The sequence below is a fragment of the Pelophylax lessonae genome (genome assembly GCF_965119305.1).
Source record: "Pelophylax lessonae genome assembly, chromosome: 3".
NCBI lineage: Eukaryota > Metazoa > Chordata > Amphibia > Anura > Ranidae > Pelophylax > Pelophylax lessonae.
In genome coordinates this window covers 666,649,913-666,670,233 of record NC_138770.1, presented here as the reverse complement: position 1 = coordinate 666,670,233, position 20,321 = coordinate 666,649,913, and the positions used below count along the sequence as shown (strand labels likewise).

At 47.3% G+C, this 20,321-nt stretch overlaps 2 protein-coding genes across 3 annotated transcripts in view; both read right to left on the bottom strand.

Moving 5' to 3' along the window:
- TJAP1 (tight junction associated protein 1) overlaps positions 1-20,321 on the bottom strand; it is a 55,002-nt gene that overhangs the window by 15,684 nt on the left and 18,997 nt on the right. For both annotated transcript variants that reach the window (XM_082252152.1, XM_082252153.1), the window contains exons 4-5: positions 19,018-19,156; positions 11,776-11,804 (exon numbers count right to left, since the gene is read on the bottom strand). In XM_082252152.1, coding sequence (XP_082108278.1) covers positions 11,776-11,804; positions 19,018-19,134 — 146 coding nt within the window. In that variant the 5' untranslated portion in view covers positions 19,135-19,156. The remainder of the gene's footprint in view (positions 1-11,775; positions 11,805-19,017; positions 19,157-20,321) is intronic.
- Positions 17,807-18,996, bottom strand: LOC309550203 (uncharacterized protein; the record flags this gene model as incomplete). Its single annotated transcript, XM_082250619.1, has 1 exon — positions 17,807-18,996. A coding segment is annotated over one exon (1,077 nt), but the record flags the coding sequence as incomplete, so codon positions are not given.

Genomic DNA, 20,321 nt, shown 5'->3' with positions numbered 1-20,321 from the left:
CACGAATCAGACACCGCCATGTGCAATCACTGCAGCAACACAGGTCAGACACTGCCATGTGCAATCACTGCAGCAACACTGATCAGACACCGCCATGTGCAATCACTGCAGCAACACAGATCAGACACTGCCATGTGCAAACACTGCAGCAACACGGATCAGATACCGCCATGTGCAATCACTGCAGCAACACGGATCAGTCACCACCATGTGCAATCACTGCAGCAACACGGGATAGACAACACCATGTGCGATCACTGCAGCAACACAGGTCAGACACCACCATGTGCGATCACTGCAGCAACACAGGTCAGACACCGCCATGTGCAATCATTGCAGCAACATGGATCAAACACCGCCATGTGCAATCACTGCAGCAACACGGATCAGACACCGCTATGTGGCACCACCGTAGACACACTAATCACACACTAGCATGTGCAATCACTGCAGCAACACGGATCAGACACTGCCCCGTGCAATCACTACAGCAACATGGATCAGACACTGCCATATGCAATCATTGCAACATGGATCACACACCCCCCATGTGGCACCACTGTAGACACACCAAACACTACCATGTGCAATCACTGCAGCAACAAGGTTTAGACACCGCCATGTGGCACCACCGCACACATATCAATCACACACCACCATGTGATACTACTGCAGACACACCGATCACACATGGCCATGTCTGATCAGTCATATCAAATAGCAATGTTATATTAGAGCAGAAACACAGATCAGACACCACCATGTAATATCACCGCAGATACACCAATCAGGCACTGACATGTGATATTACCACAGATACCCCAATCGCAAACAACCAATAGGGAAAACCAGAGACACACTGCCATGTGCTATCAATGCAGACACACTGATCAGACCTCCTGGATGATTTCTGTCCATCGTTCTCTATAGAGACCCCATACTGCCCTGCCCTAAATACAGCAGAATCATTACATCTCAGGACTCTAAATAAACTCAGAGGATGGCGGATAGTGATTGGGAGACACTGGGCCCAGCATACTGCCTCAGAGGAACATCTGCATTGAATCAGTACAAAATCAAACAGCATTTATGTATGTTTCTCTGTGGTCACCAAATAACCCGCCTGTTGGGGCTAGTACCAACTGCAGGCGGCTGAGCAGTGCTGGCTTACAGATAAAGAGGTTGATTCACTAAAGCCAAATAGAATGTGCACTTTACAAGTGCAGTTGCACTCTGCAAAGGTATTTGCCCCAGAGCTTAGTAAATGGAAGACCTACCAACTTCCATCATCCAATTGTGCAAGCAAAAATGCTGTTTTTTTTATTTTCCCTGCATGCTATTGGGTGTTCTTTGCAAAATGTGCGTATGAATGCGAGTTAGGGGCCGATATGAATGTACAATATACTGTATATATGTAAAGCGCTGCGTACATTGACATCGCTATACAAGTACTTGTAATAAAGTGAAGCATCACCTCATTTACTAAGCTCTGGAGCAAATACAAGTGCAGTTGTACTCTGCAAAGACAGAGTGCACAGTAATTTTAGCTTTAGTAAATCAACCCAATTACCTTTCATGGGGCTCCATGTTAAGTCTTAGAGGATGATGATGAATGCAGTCTATACTGCAGAATGTGCGAGGAACAATGACAGAGTCTCAACTGGCGGTAACTGGAGAGCGAGTGAAACTTTACACCAAGACACAGTGTTTGTGTTCCACACTAAATCATTCATGTGCGGCTGTCCACGACACGCTTTGCTGGGTACACAGATCAGGAGTTATGGCTTCTCTAGTTGTATACTTGTAAAAGGACAGCGACTCAAGGTATTGAAGCCAGAGGGACAGAATAACATCAATCTAGCATTTTTCCAAAAGCAGCAGTCGGCATTGTCAGATTTTGTAAACCCAAATGCAAATCACAACCACTGGAGTCTGCATGTTCTCCCTGTGCCTGGGCGGGTTTCCTCCAGGTAAATCCGGTTTCCTCCCACATTCTAAAGACATGCTGGTAGGTTAACTGGCTCCTGTCCGAACTAGCCCTAGTATATTATGTATGATTAGGAGTTAAGGACCTTAGTTGCAAACTTAGTCTGGTTTTAAAAAAGACCCAAGCCCATCTATTTCAACCAATCAAAGACCTTAGATTGTAAGCTCCTTGAAGGTAGGGACTGATGTGAATGTACAATAGACAGTGTATATATATATATATATATATATATATATATATATATATATATATACACACACACACACACACACACACACACACACACACACACACACACACACACGTGTGTGTGTGTGTGATCTCTGTGAGATGGCTGCAGTTCCATCTTTGTTAAATTTTTGTATCACTTTTGCTCCAGTATTCTGGTAAATAAAGCTTTGCTGATCTTCTTGTAGACTTCACCTTTGTCTAAATAAATAATTTTCTTTCTCAGGTCTTGTGACATTTCTCTTCCATGTGGTGCTATTGCTGACAGCATGAAATGGGAGGGAGTTTCTTTGTTAAAGCAGAGTTCCGGGCACGAAAATGTTTTTTCATTAACCACTTTACTACCGCTTACGGGAATACTACTGCGGCAGAGTGGCTCGTTCCCGTCCAGTCACGTAGTATTAACGTGACTGGACTCCTCCCCTTCTGGGCGGCGCTTGCGCGCCGCCGGAGGCTCGCTCCCGCTGTTTTCATTCACAGCGGGAGTCGGGCCAGGGGAGGAGCAGCGGCGATCGCCGCTGCTCTTACCCGATCGTCGGGGATCGAGTCTGGAGATCCGCCCGCTGTGTGTAAACACAGCGGGCGGATCTCCATAGTGACAGGGAGTGACAGATCGGACTGTTCAGCATAGCTGGACATCCGATCTGTCCATGAATCACATAGTCACCTCCCCCCCTACACGTCAGTAAGCACCAGGCATACATTAACCCCTCCCTCTCCAATAAAATTAACCCCTTCCCTGCCAGTGTCATTTTTACAGTAACAGTGCATATATATATAGCACTGATTACTGCAGTAATGTCACTGGTACCCCCAAAAGTGTCAAAAATGTCAGTCAGGGGTCCGGTCTGTCCGCCGCAATGTCGCAGTCCCGCAAAAAAAAAATCGCAGATCGCCGCCATTACGCGTTAAAAAAAAAACACCAAAAATGACAGAAATCTTTCCCTTTGTTAGTAAACGCAATAACTTTTGCGCAAACCAATCAAAATACGCTTATTGCGATTTTTTTTACCAAACATATGTAGCATAAAACAAATTGGCAAAAAACTTTTAAAAAAATTGGTTTTTACATCTTTTTTGGGGGGAATTTCATATAAAAAAAATGTGAAAAATATTGTTATTTTTTCAAAATAAACGCTCTTTTTTTGTTTATAGCGCAAAAAGTAAAAATCGCACAGGTGATCAAATACCACCAAAAGAAAGCTCTGTTTGTGGGAGAAAAAGGACGTAAATTTCGTTTGGGTACGGCGTCGCACGACCGCGCAATTGTCAGTTGAAGTCGCACAGCGCCGAATCGCAAAAAGTGGCCTGGACGGAAGACAGCAAAATCCTCCGGTTGTAAAGTGGTTAAACATACCCCCGGGACAGTCAGGGCTAGTGCATTCCACAATGGCTAGCCTCTGATCTGTCCCGGTTCGCACTTACCTTTTAGAAGAAATACTCACTTATAAAATTTCTTTCACAGCGTTGCCATCTCTGTTGTGGGCAGCTGAAGCCAGCGCGATCCTCTTCGGCGTCCTCTTCCACGTCTTCTTCTCCCAGAATGCGCCTGCACCGGCCCCGCTCGTCACTTCCGGTGCGGCGCCGCATTCCTCCACAGCTTCTGGGCATGCCCAGAAGCTGTTTAGCGGGGAATTCGGAAGTGACGAGCGGGGCCGGCGCCGTCGCATTGATTCCTGGGAGCGATGACGTTCAGCTCCCAGGAATCATCGCAAGACAGGAAGTGACATCGGAGCCGCGGCACAGAGGGAGGAAGTAGAGAATAGGCGAGTATATTCAATCTCCAATTACAAGGTAAGTGAAAAAAAAAAATGCCTAGCTATCCAATTCCTTTTCAGGTGAGGGAGACCAAGCGGATGGGCACAAAAAAAAAAAAGTTTGTTTTTGTGCCCGGAACTCCGCTTTAATAATATAACTAAGATTACAAAATCTTCAGTTATACTCAAATTAGTTGATGCAAAAATGAATACACCCCACAACAAAAACGACTCCATCTAGTATTCTGTTTGACCACTAGGATTTGTAAGGACAGCGCCAAGTCTTCTAGGCATGGAATGAACAGGTTAGCGACATTTTGCAACATCTATCTTTTCCCATTCTTCAAGAACGACCTCTTTTAGAGCCTGGATGCTGGATGGAGAGGGATGCTTGTCTCTTCACAATTCCCCATAGGTGTTCGATTGGGTTCAGATCAGGAGATATACTCGACCAATGAATCACTTTCACCCGGTTCTTCAGAAATGCAACAGTGGCCTTAGATGTGTGTTTTGGATCATTGTCATGTTGGAAAAGTGCACGACGACCAAGGGCACGGAGTGATGGTAGCATCTTCTCTTTCAATATAGAGCAGTACATCTGTGAATTCATGGTACCATCAATGAAATGCAGCTACCCGACACCACAGCAGCACTCAAGCAGCCCCACAGAAGGATGTTGCCACCACCATGTTTCACTGTAGGCACCATGCAATTTTCTTTGTACTCCTCACCTTTTTAAGCCATCAGTTCCAAAAACATTTATCTTGGTCCCATCACTCAAGAGCACAGAGTCCAAGTAGTCGTCGTCTTTTAGCATGGGCCCTGGCAAATTCTATGCAGGCTTTTTTTTGTGCATCGGCTTTAGGAGAGACTTTCTTCGTGGACGACATCCATGCATGCCATCCCTCTGCAGTGTACACCGTATTGTGTCACGGGAAACAACCACCCCAGTTTAACTTTCTACTTCTTTAGCTAACTGCAGTGAACTTGCATGGCGATTTTCTTCAACCCTTTTCATCAGAAGACGCTTCTGTTGAGGTGTTAACTTCCACGGACGGCCCAGACGTCTCTGTGAGATGATTGCAGTTCCATCTTTGTAAAATTTTTGTATCACTTTTGCTCCAGTATTCTGACTGGTAAGTAAAGCTTTGTTGATCTTCTTGTAGCCTTCACCTTTCTTATCTAAATAAATAATTTTCTTTCTCAGGGCCTTGTGGCATTTCCCTTCCATCTGGTGCCATTGCTGACAGCATGAAATGTGAAGTGTTTTCTTTGTCAAGTAACGCCCTTTTATATTCAATTGTCTGATGGACGCCTGATAAATGAATAATTAGACTCACATCTAGTTGAATTCTTGTTAATTAGGATTTTTTCGTCTAAAATATAGCTTTACTCCTAAGGGCTCTTTCACACATGGAATCCACAGGCGGACTCTGTTTTTCTCAGCGGGGGGAGCAGGCGGATGACAGCTGTGTCTCTGCGCTGTGTGCGGAGACACAGCTGTCAGGTCCCCATTCATCTCTATGGGGGAATCAGATGGGAATAGACCTCCTGTCCGTTCTCATCCAATCCGCCAGACGGATGGAAAATAGGGTGGGTTTCCATCCGTCCGATTTTGATGGATCGGATGTCAGCGGACATGTCTCCGCTGACATCCGATGCCCCTTACGGATGCATGGGGCGTCCGTTTAGATCCGCCACAAAAACTGACAAGCGGATCTGAACGGACTCCATGTGTGAAAGGGGCCCTAAGGCTTTCATTTGGGGGGGAAATTAGTTTTGCAACATGGTCTTGAATGAATCTGTTATGGGCCATACACGCTATACCAGTGGTCCTCAACCCTGGCCTACAGAGCCCACTAACAGGCCAGACTTTAGGTATTACCTTGGGGAGATGCAGACTAGAATACTGCAATCACTGAGCAGCAAATGATTTCACCTGGGATGTATTTCAGTTATCTTGAAAATCTGGCCTGTTAGTGGGCCCTGTAGGCCAGGGTTGAGGACCACTGCGCTATACGATTGTCTTTAGATTTTTTTTCCTTTAGATTTATCAAAACCATATAATATGAGGTCAAATCGAAACATTTTCCATTTGTATGCAATCAGGCCGGCCCCCTTGCACTACATAGTTGGAGGTAAATCTAAAAGAAATCTAACAACAAAAGTTGTATAGTGTGTATCCAGCTTTAGAGAAATACTTTTTTGTGTGTGCAAATTAACAAATCTTGGTTGCAATCGATGGCTCGCATTTGTGGGAGGATTTTGTAGTATAGAGCCCCATAGAAAATGTTGATTCTGAAAGGAAAGTAAAGGTTTTCTGGCAAATCTGTTGGGATGTACTCATTTTATGCTGAACACTGTATGTACTGTATACTGTCAATCCGGAAAGTATTCACAGCGCTTCACTGTTTCCACATTTTGTTATGTTACAGCCTTATTCCAAAGCAGATTACATTCATTATTGTTCTCAACATTCTACAAACAATCCCCCATAATGACAACCTGAAAGAAGCTTGTTTGAAAGCTTTGCAAATTTATTAAAAATAAAAAAACCGAAAAAATCCCATGTACATAAGTATTCACAGCGTTTGCTCAATACTTTGTGGAATCACCTTTAGCACCAATTACAGCCTCAAGTCTTTTTGAGTATGATGCTACAAGCTTAGCACAGCTATTTTTGGGCAGTTTCTCCCATTCTTCTTTGCAGGACCTCTCAAGCTCCATCAGGTGAAGATTTTTTTTACGGAATTACGCTATTTGTATTCTTCCTTTCTTTCAAATCTTACCCTCACCTATCCCTGCGAGAACACCTATATAGGAAGATGGGAAAAACCATCCTTTGGAATTAGAAACAACCTGCTGGAAATTGTATACAAATAAGGAACATTTGCTGGTTTGTAATCTGACCAGCTACCCCATCTATTGGGTCAGTTTGGGGGATACGGTGGAAGGACCACGTTGGGTGTTTGGCACGTTTTTTCCCAGAAAAAAAAAGGTCACTCTGACAGGGTTCCAGCATTTCTCTGTGAAGAGAGGAGAACCTTCCAGAAGAACAACCATCTCTGCAGCACTCCACCAATCAGGCCTGTATGGTAGAGTGGCCAGACGGAAGCCACTCCTCCAGTAAAAGGCACATGGCAGCCCACGTGGAGTTTGCAAAAAGGGACCTGAAGGACTCCCAGACCATGAGAAACAAAATTCTCTGGTCTGATGAAACCGAGATTGACCATTGTGGCCTGAATGGCAAGGGTCATGGTTGGAGGAAACCAGGCACCACTCATCACCTGGCCAATACCATCCCTACAGGGAAGCATGGCGATAGCAGCATCATGCTGTGGGGATGTGTTTCAGTGGCAGGAACTGGGAGACTAGTCAGGATTGAGGGAAAGAAGAATGCAGCAATGTACAGAGACATCCTTGATAAAAACCTGCTCCAGAGCGCTCTGGACCTCAGACTGGGGCGAAGGTTCATCTTCTAACAGGATAATGACCCTAAGAACACAGTCAAGATAACAAAGGAGTAGCTACGGGACCTGTGAGAACACCTATATGGGAAGATGGGAAAAACCATCCTTTGGAATTAGAAACAACCTGCTGGAAATTGTATACAAATAAGGAACATTTGCTGGTTTGTAATCTGACCAGCTACCCCATCTGGTGAGTCAGTTTGGGGGGTATGGTGGAAGAAGCATGTTGGGTGTTTTGCACATTTTTTCACAGAAGAAATTGTATCATTTGATGGACAATTTTTTTGCACCTTTTCTATTCATTTGGGACTTTGGGACAAGAAGATTGAATATTCTTTATTATTAATAATTTTTTTAATTTTTGCCTGTTTTATATGAATTTATTGATGAATTAAAGCGGAGTTTCGGCCTCAGGGGTGAAATTTAGATAAAAATACCCCCGGGACAGTCAGGGCTAGTACATTCCATAATGGATAGCCTCTGAACTGTCCCGGGTCGCACTTACCTTTTAGAAGAAATACTTACCTTGAAAATTTCTTCTCCATCGCTGCCATCTCGGATGGGGGTAGCTGAAGCCAGCGTGTCCTCTTCCGTGTCCTCTTCGTCCCAGAATGCCCTGCTCGTCACTTCCGGTGCAGGTGCATCATCCCTGCACAGCTTCTGAGCATGCCCAGAAGCTGTTTAGCAGGGAATGACACGCCTCCACCGGGACTGACGAGCGGGGCCGGTGCAGGCGCATTGACTACTGGGAGCGATGACGTTCAGCTCCCAGGAGTCATCGCAAACCGGAAGAGACAGCGCGGGCCACGGCTGCAGAGGGAGGAAGTAGAAGGAAGGCAAGTATACTTTCTTCAAAAACAAGGTAAGTAAAGAAAAACCTAAGTTACTTACCGGTGACGGTATTTCTAGGAGCCTTTCAGGACAGCACCTGGAGAGAGCGCAGCTCCGCCCACTTTACAGGAAACACTTCAAGATAAAAACTCCTCCTTTCCACCATGCCTCAGTTGTTTAGAGTAACCTCCAACATGCTGGAAAATAGAACATAAACAACAACTACCGTAGGTTAAACATTTACAATAGATTATAAACCAAACCAGGGAGGGTAGCTGCTGCTGTCCTGAAAGGCTCCTAGAAATACCGTCACCAGTAAGTAACTTCGGTTTTCTCAAATCGCCTTTCAGGACAGCACCTGGAGAGGATAAGCGAGTAACTTACACTTAGGGTGGGACCACTGCCTGCAGAACCTTTCTGCCGAAGGCTTGATCCTGAGCTGACAAGTCCAACCTGTAGTGTCTTAGGAAGGTTGAGAAACTGGACCAGGTAGCTGCCTTGCAGATCTGTTCAGGCGAAGCACCGGCCCTTTCAGCCCATGAGGTTGCCACATACCTTTTGGAATGTGCTAGAATGCCTTCTGGAGTTCTACACCTTGAGCTACATAAGCTTGTTCGATAGCCCATCTGAGCCATCTGCCTAGAGTGCTCTTGGATGCTTTTTCTCATATGCGAGATCCCGAGAAGACAGCAAATAATGCATTTGATTTTCTAAATTCTTTAGTTATGAGGAGGAACTGAAGAAAACATCTCCTCACATCCAATGTGTGAAAGGATTCCTCACGAGTATTTTTAGGAGTTGAGAAGGTTGGTAACAATTTTTTGTGACCTATGAAAAGATGAAGCAATCTTTGGAAGAAAAGCTGGGTCTGTACGCAGCACAACTCGATCTGAAAAAAAAGTCAGAAAGAGGTCTGACACTGAGAGGGCCTGAATTTCACTAATTCTCCAAAAATACTTCCTGGTTCAGACTCCACTCTGATTCCAGTACTTCACTGTGGCTTTAACCTATAAGAGAGAAGCCACCATGGATCCCCAACAAAAAATACCTTTAACAAAAAGACCACCACTGTGATTTGATAAAGGAAAATAGAGACCCACAGTAAAGAAAAAGGATTCCCAAAAACGCACATCCTGCTTGACTGAGATAAACATATTCAGCACTGCAGGGCAGGACTCCCAAGGAGGATACAACAAATACAAAAAAGCTCAATAGTAAGGAAATAAGAGGCACCGCTGTACCTCTCCTACCTGAGCCTGGCCGGTGTTTACGGTGCCTGCTTCCACCGATACTGCAGTCCTTTCTTCCATACTGAACAGGTGCAGCGTGCTGACAGATTCTCTCCTTGCATCCAAGTACCGCTTCTCTGCGTCCCCCACTGTTGACCGGAAGCGGAAGGCACCGGCCTCTGACCTGCCAACTGACCCCTGCGTTCTGACGGCCGGAGCTCAACGCTGTCACGCCTCCATTGGCGGTCCACCTACCGGAACTGACGCCGCTGCGTCTTCCGGGATCAGGGCCGAAATGCGGGAAATTAAAACAAAAAAAACAAATGACTTTCACCGCCGACTGTTCGATCTGCCCAACCGCGGCCCCTGACACCCAGGCTGTCCCACCGACGGATCTCTGCTCTCCCCGAGCGAGCGAGGTTAGTGGCTCCAGAGCGTACCCCCTTTGCTGATTCAGGGAGGGGAGCTGAGATGGTCTTCCTAACATACAACCATGGGCAATACTACACCTCTCCCTGTGGAGAGAGCGCAGCCCCAACCAAGCTCCTAAAAGTGCTTCCATGCATGGCGGAGGAAACACAACAACTGAGGCATGGTGGAAGGGGAGGAGTTTTTATCTTGAAGTGTTTCCTGTAAAGTGGGCGTTGCTGCGCTCCCTCCAGGTGCTGTCCTGAAAGGCGATTTGAGAAAAAAAAAATTCAGGAGTATCCATTTGTTTTGCAGGGCATTCACAGCAAGCGGATGGGCCAAATTTGTTTTTGAGCCCGGAACTCCGCTTTAATTTTGTTTTTTTGATATATTTTTATACATTTACACTTTTCATTGGTTTTGATCATATTGCACAGATATTTTTGGTATTTATATTATGATGAATATATTTATTTTTTAAATGCACTGCACAGATTTAGTTGCACTTGCACTTTTTGACATGGTCATTGTTTGAGATTTTTTGATATGGAGTATTATGAAAGATTTATGAGGCACTGTGATGCATTAGCACTTTAGAAGCATAGATAACATTATTCATTTATAGAGGGGAATACAAACATGCACCGATACATTTCTTTCCTATTTGTAGAATGTTGAGAAAAATAATGAATGTAATCGGATTTGGAATAAGGCTGTAACATAACAAAATGTGGAAAAAGTGAAGCGCTGTGAATACTTTCTGGATTCACTGTATGTAAAGTGCTGCATTAATTTATGGCGCTATACAAGTACCTGCAATAATAATGCAAATTCATGTGAGAGCGACCTGGAAGGATGGACATAGTGGGAACAACACAACAAATGTTAATGACTGGTTCAATGTAGATCTTATGGTAAAAATTTTTAATTTCAGGCAAGAGCACAGGATGACGCCACCCCAAGAATACTTCCCTCAATCTGGATTTTAACCGGCAATGGGGTCACCTGAATATTCGACTGAGGATTGGTTGCTCTGGGTTATGGCAGTTTGCTTGACTGAATGAGGTCACAGTGTGAGTTCTTCAGACAGGGGTTATCACAGCGATGGATGCTGCCTCATCTAATCCCTCCAACAGAGCTGACCAGCTTCATCATTGATTGCTCTTCCCCCCGGAGCACCTTACTATGGAGACCAGTTAACCCCTCTTGTTTCCGTCTATGGACTCTCCCCCGTGGCCTAGATTCATTCTCTGCAGATTGCATTGGGAATCATGTGACCCCCCCCCCCCCCCCCCTCCATTCAAAAAATAGAAGAGGGATGAGCCGACACTTCATTGTGAATAGCAGGACGTAATATGGCTTTGGGTGGGGGTGAGAGCGCTGGGATTCCTCCTGATGGGAGCAGATCCCACCACAGGGGCCATTTACAAAAGGGGAAAAGCAACATTTCACTGCTGCAACAATTGTAAAGACTGGAAATATATCTGTATGGCAGTCAAATTTGCTTATAATACAGGCAGGCTTCTTCCTCCTGCGGTTGTGCTTTACTGTTCCTCTCTCAATCAAAATCTCTCATTTCGGTCAGACTAAATGAAAACCATATAATCTGTAGGTGGTTTATCCTGTTACAGATTTTATTTTGGCGCTTGTTTAATGCAGATCCTGCCTGCTTACTGAAGGGACTTGAATGTCCAGTCTGCTGGGATGGTGTAACAAGACAGAAGGTAGTAACCCTCAGCAAGCAACCTACAATCCTCTGACAAGATGTATCTGGGTGGTTTCTGTGGGTAAGACCTGATAATAAATAGGTCACTTTGTATGAGGTTTCGAATGATGTAGAATCAGGTGAGAGCATAAAAACCTACCTGATTCTGTCTCCTTCTGTTGATGGCTCCTGAAATAGGAATGAGAGAGAGTCAGTAACTGCCAACATTTTAACATTTTACCCCTTCATCATCTCTAGGTACTGTGTATCCCCCCCCCCCCACCACAGTCCCATCACTAGCCCAATGCCCCCCTCCCCACATTAGTCCTATCACTGGTCAAGTGTACCCCTCCCCACCACAGTCCCATCAATGGCCCAATGTACCACTCCTCTCAATAGTCCCATCACTAGCCCAATGCACCCCTCCCCACATTAGTCGCATCACTGGCCCAGTGTACCCCTCCGCTCAATAGTCCCATCACTGGCCCTACATTCTCGTCCCCACAATAGTCCCATCACTGGCCCATGTACCCCTCCGCTTATTAGTCCTATCACTGGCCCATGTACCCCTCCTCTTCCTAGTCCCATCACTGGCCCATGTACCCCTCCTCTTCCTAGTCCCATCACTGGCCCATGTACCCCTCCGCTTATTAGTCCCATCACTGATCCAATGTGTACCCCTCCTCGCAATAGTCCCATCATTGGCCCAATGTACCCCTCCTCACAATAGTTCCATCACTGGCCCAATTTACCCCTCCCCACATTAGTCGCATCACTGGCCCAGTGTACCCCTCCTCTCAATAGTCCCATCACTGGTCCTACATTCTCCTCCCCACAGCAGTCCCAACCCCTCCTGCCATTGTCCTGTCACTGGCCACACACATAGCCCTCCCCACCCCAGTCCCATCTATGGCCCTGTGTGATTTCCCACCCCCCCCCCCCCCACCACACAGCCTCATTAATAGCCCTGTGTACCCTTCAACACTTCCAGTCCAGTCACTGGCCGTCTATACATCTCCCTTCCACATCCCCCCAAACGCCCCTGTATAACTTGTACCCCTTCCCCCCAATACAGCTTGTAAATGTCCCCCTCACTATATCACAGCCCCCGCATATTATGTGTCTCCCCCTCCACTACTGTCACTGGCTTTTCCGTACCCCATCCTGCACTACTTTAGTTACCAGCCCATTGTACTGCATACCCCTTTCCTGCATACCATCGCCTCCCCACCTCCAAACTTCCATCACCTCATGTGCCTCTCCGCTTACCCCCTCCTCACTACACTTCCATCACTGCAGCCCTCCTCCCCCCCCCCAGTGTACCCATCTGTGCCACAGATGGCCCCCTTTCTACCCACATACCGTGTACCCCTTACTACCATACTCAAATCACTACATTATACAATTACAGGTTTATATAACTCGGTCACTTCTCACATATTGAGCTTCACTATAGAAGCAAACTTTCTTCGTGTTTAAATGCTATATATATATATATATATATATATATATATATATATATATATATATGTGTGTGTGTGTGTGTGTGTGTGTTTCCATGTTAGGTTGACATTTGTAGTGTAGCTATGAGTGACCCCAAAACCCCCCCCCCCCCCCCGCTCTCAATCTACCACCTGTAACTGCGGCTGTGTGGACATTGGCATCTTCACTCATCTCGGCTGTCCATGTGCTGGGGAAATGCATCCCCACAATAATAGGACGTGGATTTTCTTCACAACAAAATACAATGTCAACCAGTCTAGTCTAAGCAACACACCCCAAACTCATCTCAACATATGCAGATTGCTGCAATATTCAAAATGAAGCAATTTAAAGTGGTTGTAAACCTCATGAATAAAACAAAGCATATCCCTCTATAGCGTGTACTTGTCTTAATCCAGTACTAAGTGTTATTTCTGTTTGCTGACTCCTTCCTCTGCGATCAGCATAAATTGCTGCGGACAATTTTTCCTGACACCAAGACAAAAAAGGGTGACAGGGGAGGGAGCTCCAGCACACAGGCTGCGATTGACAGCCTCAGCTCTGTTCCGTTGTGAAGGGGGGGGGGGGGTGTCGCGTTCCTCCAATCACTTATCAGAGCTCTCCTCACTGAGCTCTAACTTCAGCTCTCCGCTCCCTTTTTTTCTGACTTTTCAGAAAAGCTCTATAAATTCTGGACTTTAAAGGAATGTAGAGAAGAGAAGACTGCTGATAAACAGGTACAACCTATGTAGGAGGATTTGTTTTATCTGTGTATAACCTGAGGCCAGTCACTTCACTAGGTATAAGGGTTTACAATCAGTTATGTTCAAGGGGGGGATAATCCCATTACCGGAGCAATTAACAGAATTACTGCACAATTTGGTAAACCTCGGTCACTCCAAACTGATGGGGGGGGGGGGGGGGAGTTCAAAGAAGGATGAAATGTATTTTAAGAACCCCCCCCCCCCCCCCCAAGCTGTATGAGAAGCACAGTAGGATACTGGCGGTCACCAACACCCTCCCATTTCTCTGATTTTGGTCCCAATATATCTGGAAAATCTGCCCGCTGTGCCAAGTGTGTCTACTAAGAATGGTGCAATTGGTACATATTACAACGGTTCCAGTAATAAACCCAATCCAATAAAAACAAACGGAGAGGGGTATTCCCATAAAGCTATGAATGATCAGAATAATTTTATCAGATAACATTAAACACACCAACAATAGGTGATGAAAGGTAAACTCGGCAGATGTCACTGATAAAATAGGGGAGGGATGGATGCCAGGACCACCGATATGGGAAAGAGGCAGAAAAGAAAGGGGGAGAGATTCCATCAGTGTCTTAAGGGATCTGAGGGGCTCCATGGAAGGAAGACAAGGGTTCAAGAGTCAGGTAACCACAGAAAACAAATGGTAATATGAAGTCACAGAGGAGCGAGATGGACAAACTGAGCAGAGAACAAAGATGGAGGTTACAGCATAAAATGAGGGGCAGACTGTTAATGGACATGGGAGAGAGGATACAGAGGAGAGGACCGAAGATGAAAAGTATTCATTCACATTGAGGTCAGAGGAGAGAGGCCAGGGTGACAGTGAAGGGACAATGGAAGATAGGGTGCAAGGGCCAAGTATGGTGGACAGGAAAGAGGGTGAAGATGGGGGGTAGAGTCCAAGGATGGAGGACAGGAAAGAGACTATGATAAGGACTAGAAGCTAGGGAGAGAAGACAGAAGAAAAGAGAATACTGAAGACAGGGGTAGAGGTCAGGGATGGAGGACAGGAAAGAGACGATGAGTGGAGGCCAGTGAGAGAAGACAGGAAAGAGAATACTGAAGACGGGAGAAGAGGTCAGGAATGGAGGACAGAAAAGAGGATGAAAAATGGGGAACAGAAGCCAGGGATGGAGGACAGGAAAGAGACAATGAGTGGAGGCCAGTGAGATAAGACAGGAAAGAGAATACTGAAGATGGGGGAAGAGGCCAGGGATGGAGGACAGGAAAGAGGATGAAAAATGGGGAACAGAGGCCAGGGATGGAGGACAGGAAAGAGACGATGAGTGGAGGCCAATGAGAGAAGACAGGAAAGAGAATACTGAAGACGGGGGAAGAGGCCAGGGATGGAGGACAGGAAAGAGGATGAAAAATGGGGAACAGAGGCCAGGGATGGAGGACAGGAAAGAGACGATGAGTGGAGGCCAATGAGAGAAGACAGGAAAGAGAATACTGAAGACAAGGGTAGAGGTCAGGAATGGAGGACAGAAAAGAGGATGAAAAATGGGGAACAGAGGCCAGGGATGGAGGACAGGAAAGAGGATGAAAAATGGGGAACAGAGGCCAGGGATGGAGGACAGGAAAGAGACGATGAGTGGAGGCCAGTGAGATAAGACAGGAAAGAGGCCAGGGATGGAGGACAGGAAAGAGACGATGAGTGGAGGCCAGTGAGATAAGACAGGAAAGAGGCCAGGGATGGAGGACAGGAAAGAGACGATGAGTGGAGGCCAGTGAGAGAAGACAGGAAAGAGAATACTGAAGACAAGGGTAGAGGTCAGGAATGGAGGACAGAAAAGAGGATGAAAAATGGGGAACAGAGGCCAGGGATGGAGGACAGGAAAGAGGATGAAAAATGGGGAACAGAGGCCAGGGATGGAGGACAGGAAAGAGACGATGAGTGGAGGCCAGTGAGATAAGACAGGAAAGAGGCCAGGGATGGAGGACAGGAAAGAGACGATGAGTGGAGGCCAGTGAGATAAGACAGGAAAGAGAATACTGAAGATGGGGGAAGAGGCCAGGGATGGAGGACAGGAAAGAGGATGAAAAATGGGGAACAGAGGCCAGGGATGGAGGACAGGAAAGAGACGATGAGTGGAGGCCAGTGAGAGAAGACAGGAGAGAGAATACTGAAGACAGGGGAAGAGGCCAGGGATGGAGGACAGGAAAGAGGATGAAAAATGGGGAACAGAAGCCAGGGATGGAGGACAGGAAAGAGGATGAAAAATGGGGAACAGAAGCCAGGGATGGAGGACAGGAAAGAGGCAATGAGTGGAGGCCAGTGAGAGAAGACAGGAAAGAGAATACTGAAGACGGGGGAAGAGGCCAGGGATGGAGGACAGGAAAGAGGATGAAAAATGGGGAACAGAGGCCAGGGATGGAGGACAGGAAAGAGACGATGAGTGGAGGCCAGTGAGATAAGACAGGAAAGAGGCCAGGGATGGAGGACAGGAAAGAGACGATGAGTGGAGGCCAGTGAGAGAAGACAGGAAAGAGAATACTGAAGACAAGGGTAGAGGTCAGGAATGGAGGACAGAAAAGAGGATGAAAAATGGGGAACAGAGGCCAGGGATGGAGGACAGGAAAGAGGATGAAAAATGGGGAACAGAGGCCAGGGATGGAGGACAGGAAAGAGACGATGAGTGGAGGCCAGTGAGATAAGACAGGAAAGAGAATACTGAAGATGGGGGAAGAGGCCAGGGATGGAGGACAGGAAAGAGGATGAAAAATGGGGAACAGAGGCCAGGGATGGAGGACAGGAAAGAGACGATGAGTGGAGGCCAGTGAGAGAAGACAGGAAAGAGAATACTGAAGACAGGGGAAGAGGCCAGGGATGGAGGACAGGAAAGAGGATGAAAAATGGGGAACAGAGGCCAGGGATGGAGGACAGGAAAGAGACGATGAGTGGAGGCCAATGAGAGAAGACAGGAAAGAGAATACTGAAGACAAGGGTAGAGGTCAGGAATGGAGGACAGAAAAGAGGATGAAAAATGGGGAACAGAGGCCAGGGATGGAGGACAGGAAAGAGACGATGAGTGGAGGCCAGTGAGATAAGACAGGAAAGAGGCCAGGGATGGAGGACAGGAAAGAGACGATGAGTGGAGGCCAGTGAGATAAGACAGGAAAGAGAATACTGAAGATGGGGGAAGAGGCCAGGGATGGAGGACAGGAAAGAAGATGAAAAATGGGGAACAGAGGCCAGGGATAGAGGACAGGAAAGAGGCAATGAGTGGAGGCCAGTGAGAGAAGACAGGAAAGAGAATACTGAAGACGGGGGAAGAGGCCAGGGATGGAGGACAGGAAAGAGGATGAAAAATGGGGAACAGAGGCCAGGGATGGAGGACAGGAAAGAGACGATGAGTGGAGGCCAGTGAGAGAAGACAGGAAAGAGAATACTGAAGACAGGGGAAGAGGACAGGGATGAGGACAGGAAAGAGGAAGGAAAATGGGGAGTAGAGGCCAAGTATGGAGGATGGAAAATTCAGTTTGGAGGCCAGCTATGGTGGACAGGAAAGAGGATGAAGATGGAGAGAGAGACCAGAGATGGAGGACAGGAAAGAGAAAATGGAAGATAGGGGGTTGAGGTCAGGGATGGAGGACAGGAAAGAGACAATTGACGAAAGAGGGTAGAGGCAAGGGGATGGAGGACAGAAAAAAATAAAAATAAAAGGCACGGTATAAAGGCCAGGGATGGAGGACAGGAAAAGGAAAACTGAAGACCGGGGGTAGAGGTCAGGGATGGAAGACCGGAAAGAAAAAGTTGGGGGGGGGTATAGAGGCCAAGGATGGAGACAGGAAAAAGAAAACTGAAGACAGTGTAGAGGTCAGGGATGGAGGACAGGAAAGAGAAGATCAAGCATGGAGAGGCTGAAGATGAAGGACAGGGAAACATGACACATATAGACTGATGATGGGAAGCAGATGAAGAAGCACATAAAATAATGCGGTGTGTGACGGTTACACATTTGATGGTTTGGTCTTATTAATGGGTGAAAGGTAAATCGACGGGTAAAAGTCAGGGCAACATCCATGGAACCGGGGACACGACGGTGACATCATGGAACACTGACCTTGTTTCGGGTGGTATTCAGTGAAGGCGATGCACGGGGTGAGGGGCTTTTCCCCTCAGGACTCCAGTGGGAAACAGAGGAAAGGGACTCTGTATCCAAGTAGCTGAGCTCTGACGGGGTTTGGGAAGGCTCCTTGCTGTGTTGGGTGGCCGATTTCCCTCTATACCCCTCTTTGGGTTCTGACTCCGTGGATGTGTGTCCAGAAAATGACGACCCTGGATGGTCGGATTCAGCTGGCCCGCACTTGGTTCTTTCCCTGGTATCGGGCGACCTTTTATGACCTCTCCGTTGAGCAGGAGAAATGGATCTCCGTCTTCCCGCCCTTTCTAAACTCTTCTCAGGTCGGTCCTCTATCGCAGCTCCGGTGCTGTTTCCAGGTGTTCTTGTAGCAGAACCTGGGCCTTCTTCATCAGTGCTGGCACCGACTCCTCTCCTCCTGCCAGTCTGCAGGTTCGTCGGGCTTAATACCCTAGAGGTGATCTCATCCAGGAACCTGGAAAAGCTTGCTTTGTCCTGCTGACTTTTTCGGTCTGGTGATGGTGATCTGCCTCTCCCTGCATCCCCTGGAGAAGGTGACAAAGCAAGAGGTGATCGGGATTTCTCAAAACGGGCCTGGCCTGAATGTAGTTTGCTGCTGATGTTAAGGGTCCCTGGGTGCTTCAGGATACTTTTTAGAGGCTGAGAGGTGGCTGACTGGCGGGTTTTTTTTGGCGCCAGGACTTCTGCCGGCTCTTTGAAGACCAGGCTGCGCTCCAGGCTGCGGCTTTTGCCCTCATGTTTCCCTTGTTCCGACACGGCAACATTCTCTTCGCTGCGGCTCAGGAACCGTCGCAGCCCCCTGAGACGCGGAACTCGGCTCTGTTTTCCCCGACTGCGGAGGGATTTCACCCTGCGGAGCAACGTCTGTGACCTGAACCCCCGCGTACCCCCCCACTCGGCGTCCTTATCATTGCTGGACGCTAGAGACCAGGAGGAGGAACAGCTAAGATTACCAATATCTGAGCCTTCGGCCTCCTTCAATTCCACAGCCACGGCTCTACTGAAACAAGTTCTCTGGTAAATAGGGCCCCGAAGTGCAGTTACCTTACTTGGCTGCTCTGGAGACTCCTCCCCCCGCGCTGCAGGTGGGTCATGACGGGTCTCTCGGTGCTGTGGAGGAGCCTTGCGGTACGGCTTCTTGGAAGGGGCAATGCTGCTCATTCTGGATCCACGAGAAGAGATTCTGTGAAGGCAGAGGGTGTCAGGATGTTGGGTACAGGGCACACAGTAAAGACATGGCACTCAGAACATGCAGTACAGGGAGCCACAGGCTGAGTATTGATCTGTCAGTGGAGGAACTCTGATCAATCAACCCGACAGACAGAACAAAGTGGGGGGGAGGGGTGGTGGATACACAGTGAACTCATTCATCAAATATCACACACCCAGGATGTGACAAGACACAATACAGAAAGTTGCACACAACCACTTCTCAAACTGTGCAGGACTGTCCTGGCATGGGGTAAAAATGCTGTGCACACACATTAGAGTACCGTAAGTACCAAGGGTAAGGTATAGGAGACAGCACACATGGCTGTGTAAAGCCTCGTACACACGCAACGATTGTTGGCCGACCGATCGGCCGTCTTTTGTCCAGTGTTGTTGTGTTGGTTGAAATGTGCTCTGGACTGCCAACAACAACCAACTTCAGAAGTGATGTCATGTGATGGTTTACTTTCCGTGTGTTTTTTCTTCTCTGAGCATGCCCAGTCTTGCTCATCTGATTTTTGTCTGCCGAAATCTGTACTGACTGACGAACAATCGGCCGTTCTGTTGACGGCCAACAAAAATTTTATAGTCTGCACACCAGATTTTGTTCGGCCGAAAAGTCGCAGTCGGCTGTCGGAAGCATCATACTAACAAGCCGACAATTGGCCGATCGGACGTTGGCCGAAAATTCACGGCCAACAATCGTTGCGTGTGTATGAGGCTTAAAGTGGAGTTCCACCCTAAATTTATACTTACCTCCATCTTCTCGCTCCGGGTCACCTGAAAAACAAATGGATAATCGCAATTCTTTTTTTTACTTACCTTGTAGAGAAAATATACTTACCTTACTTCCTTCTTCCTCCCCTCGGCGGCCACGGCGAGTCGTCACTTCCTGGCTTTTGCAATGATTCCTGGGAGCTGAACGTCATCGCTTCCAGGAATCAATGCGCCTGCACCGGCCCCGACGTCAGTTCCGGTGCGCGCGCGTCATTCCCTTCTAAACAGCTTCTGGGCATGCCCAGAAGCTGTGGAGGGATGACGCGCGCGCACGGGAAGTGACGGCGGGGCCGGTGCAGTGGATCGTGGGACCGAAGAAGAAGGAACCTCTTCCTTCTTATTCGGTCCCACGATCCACTGCA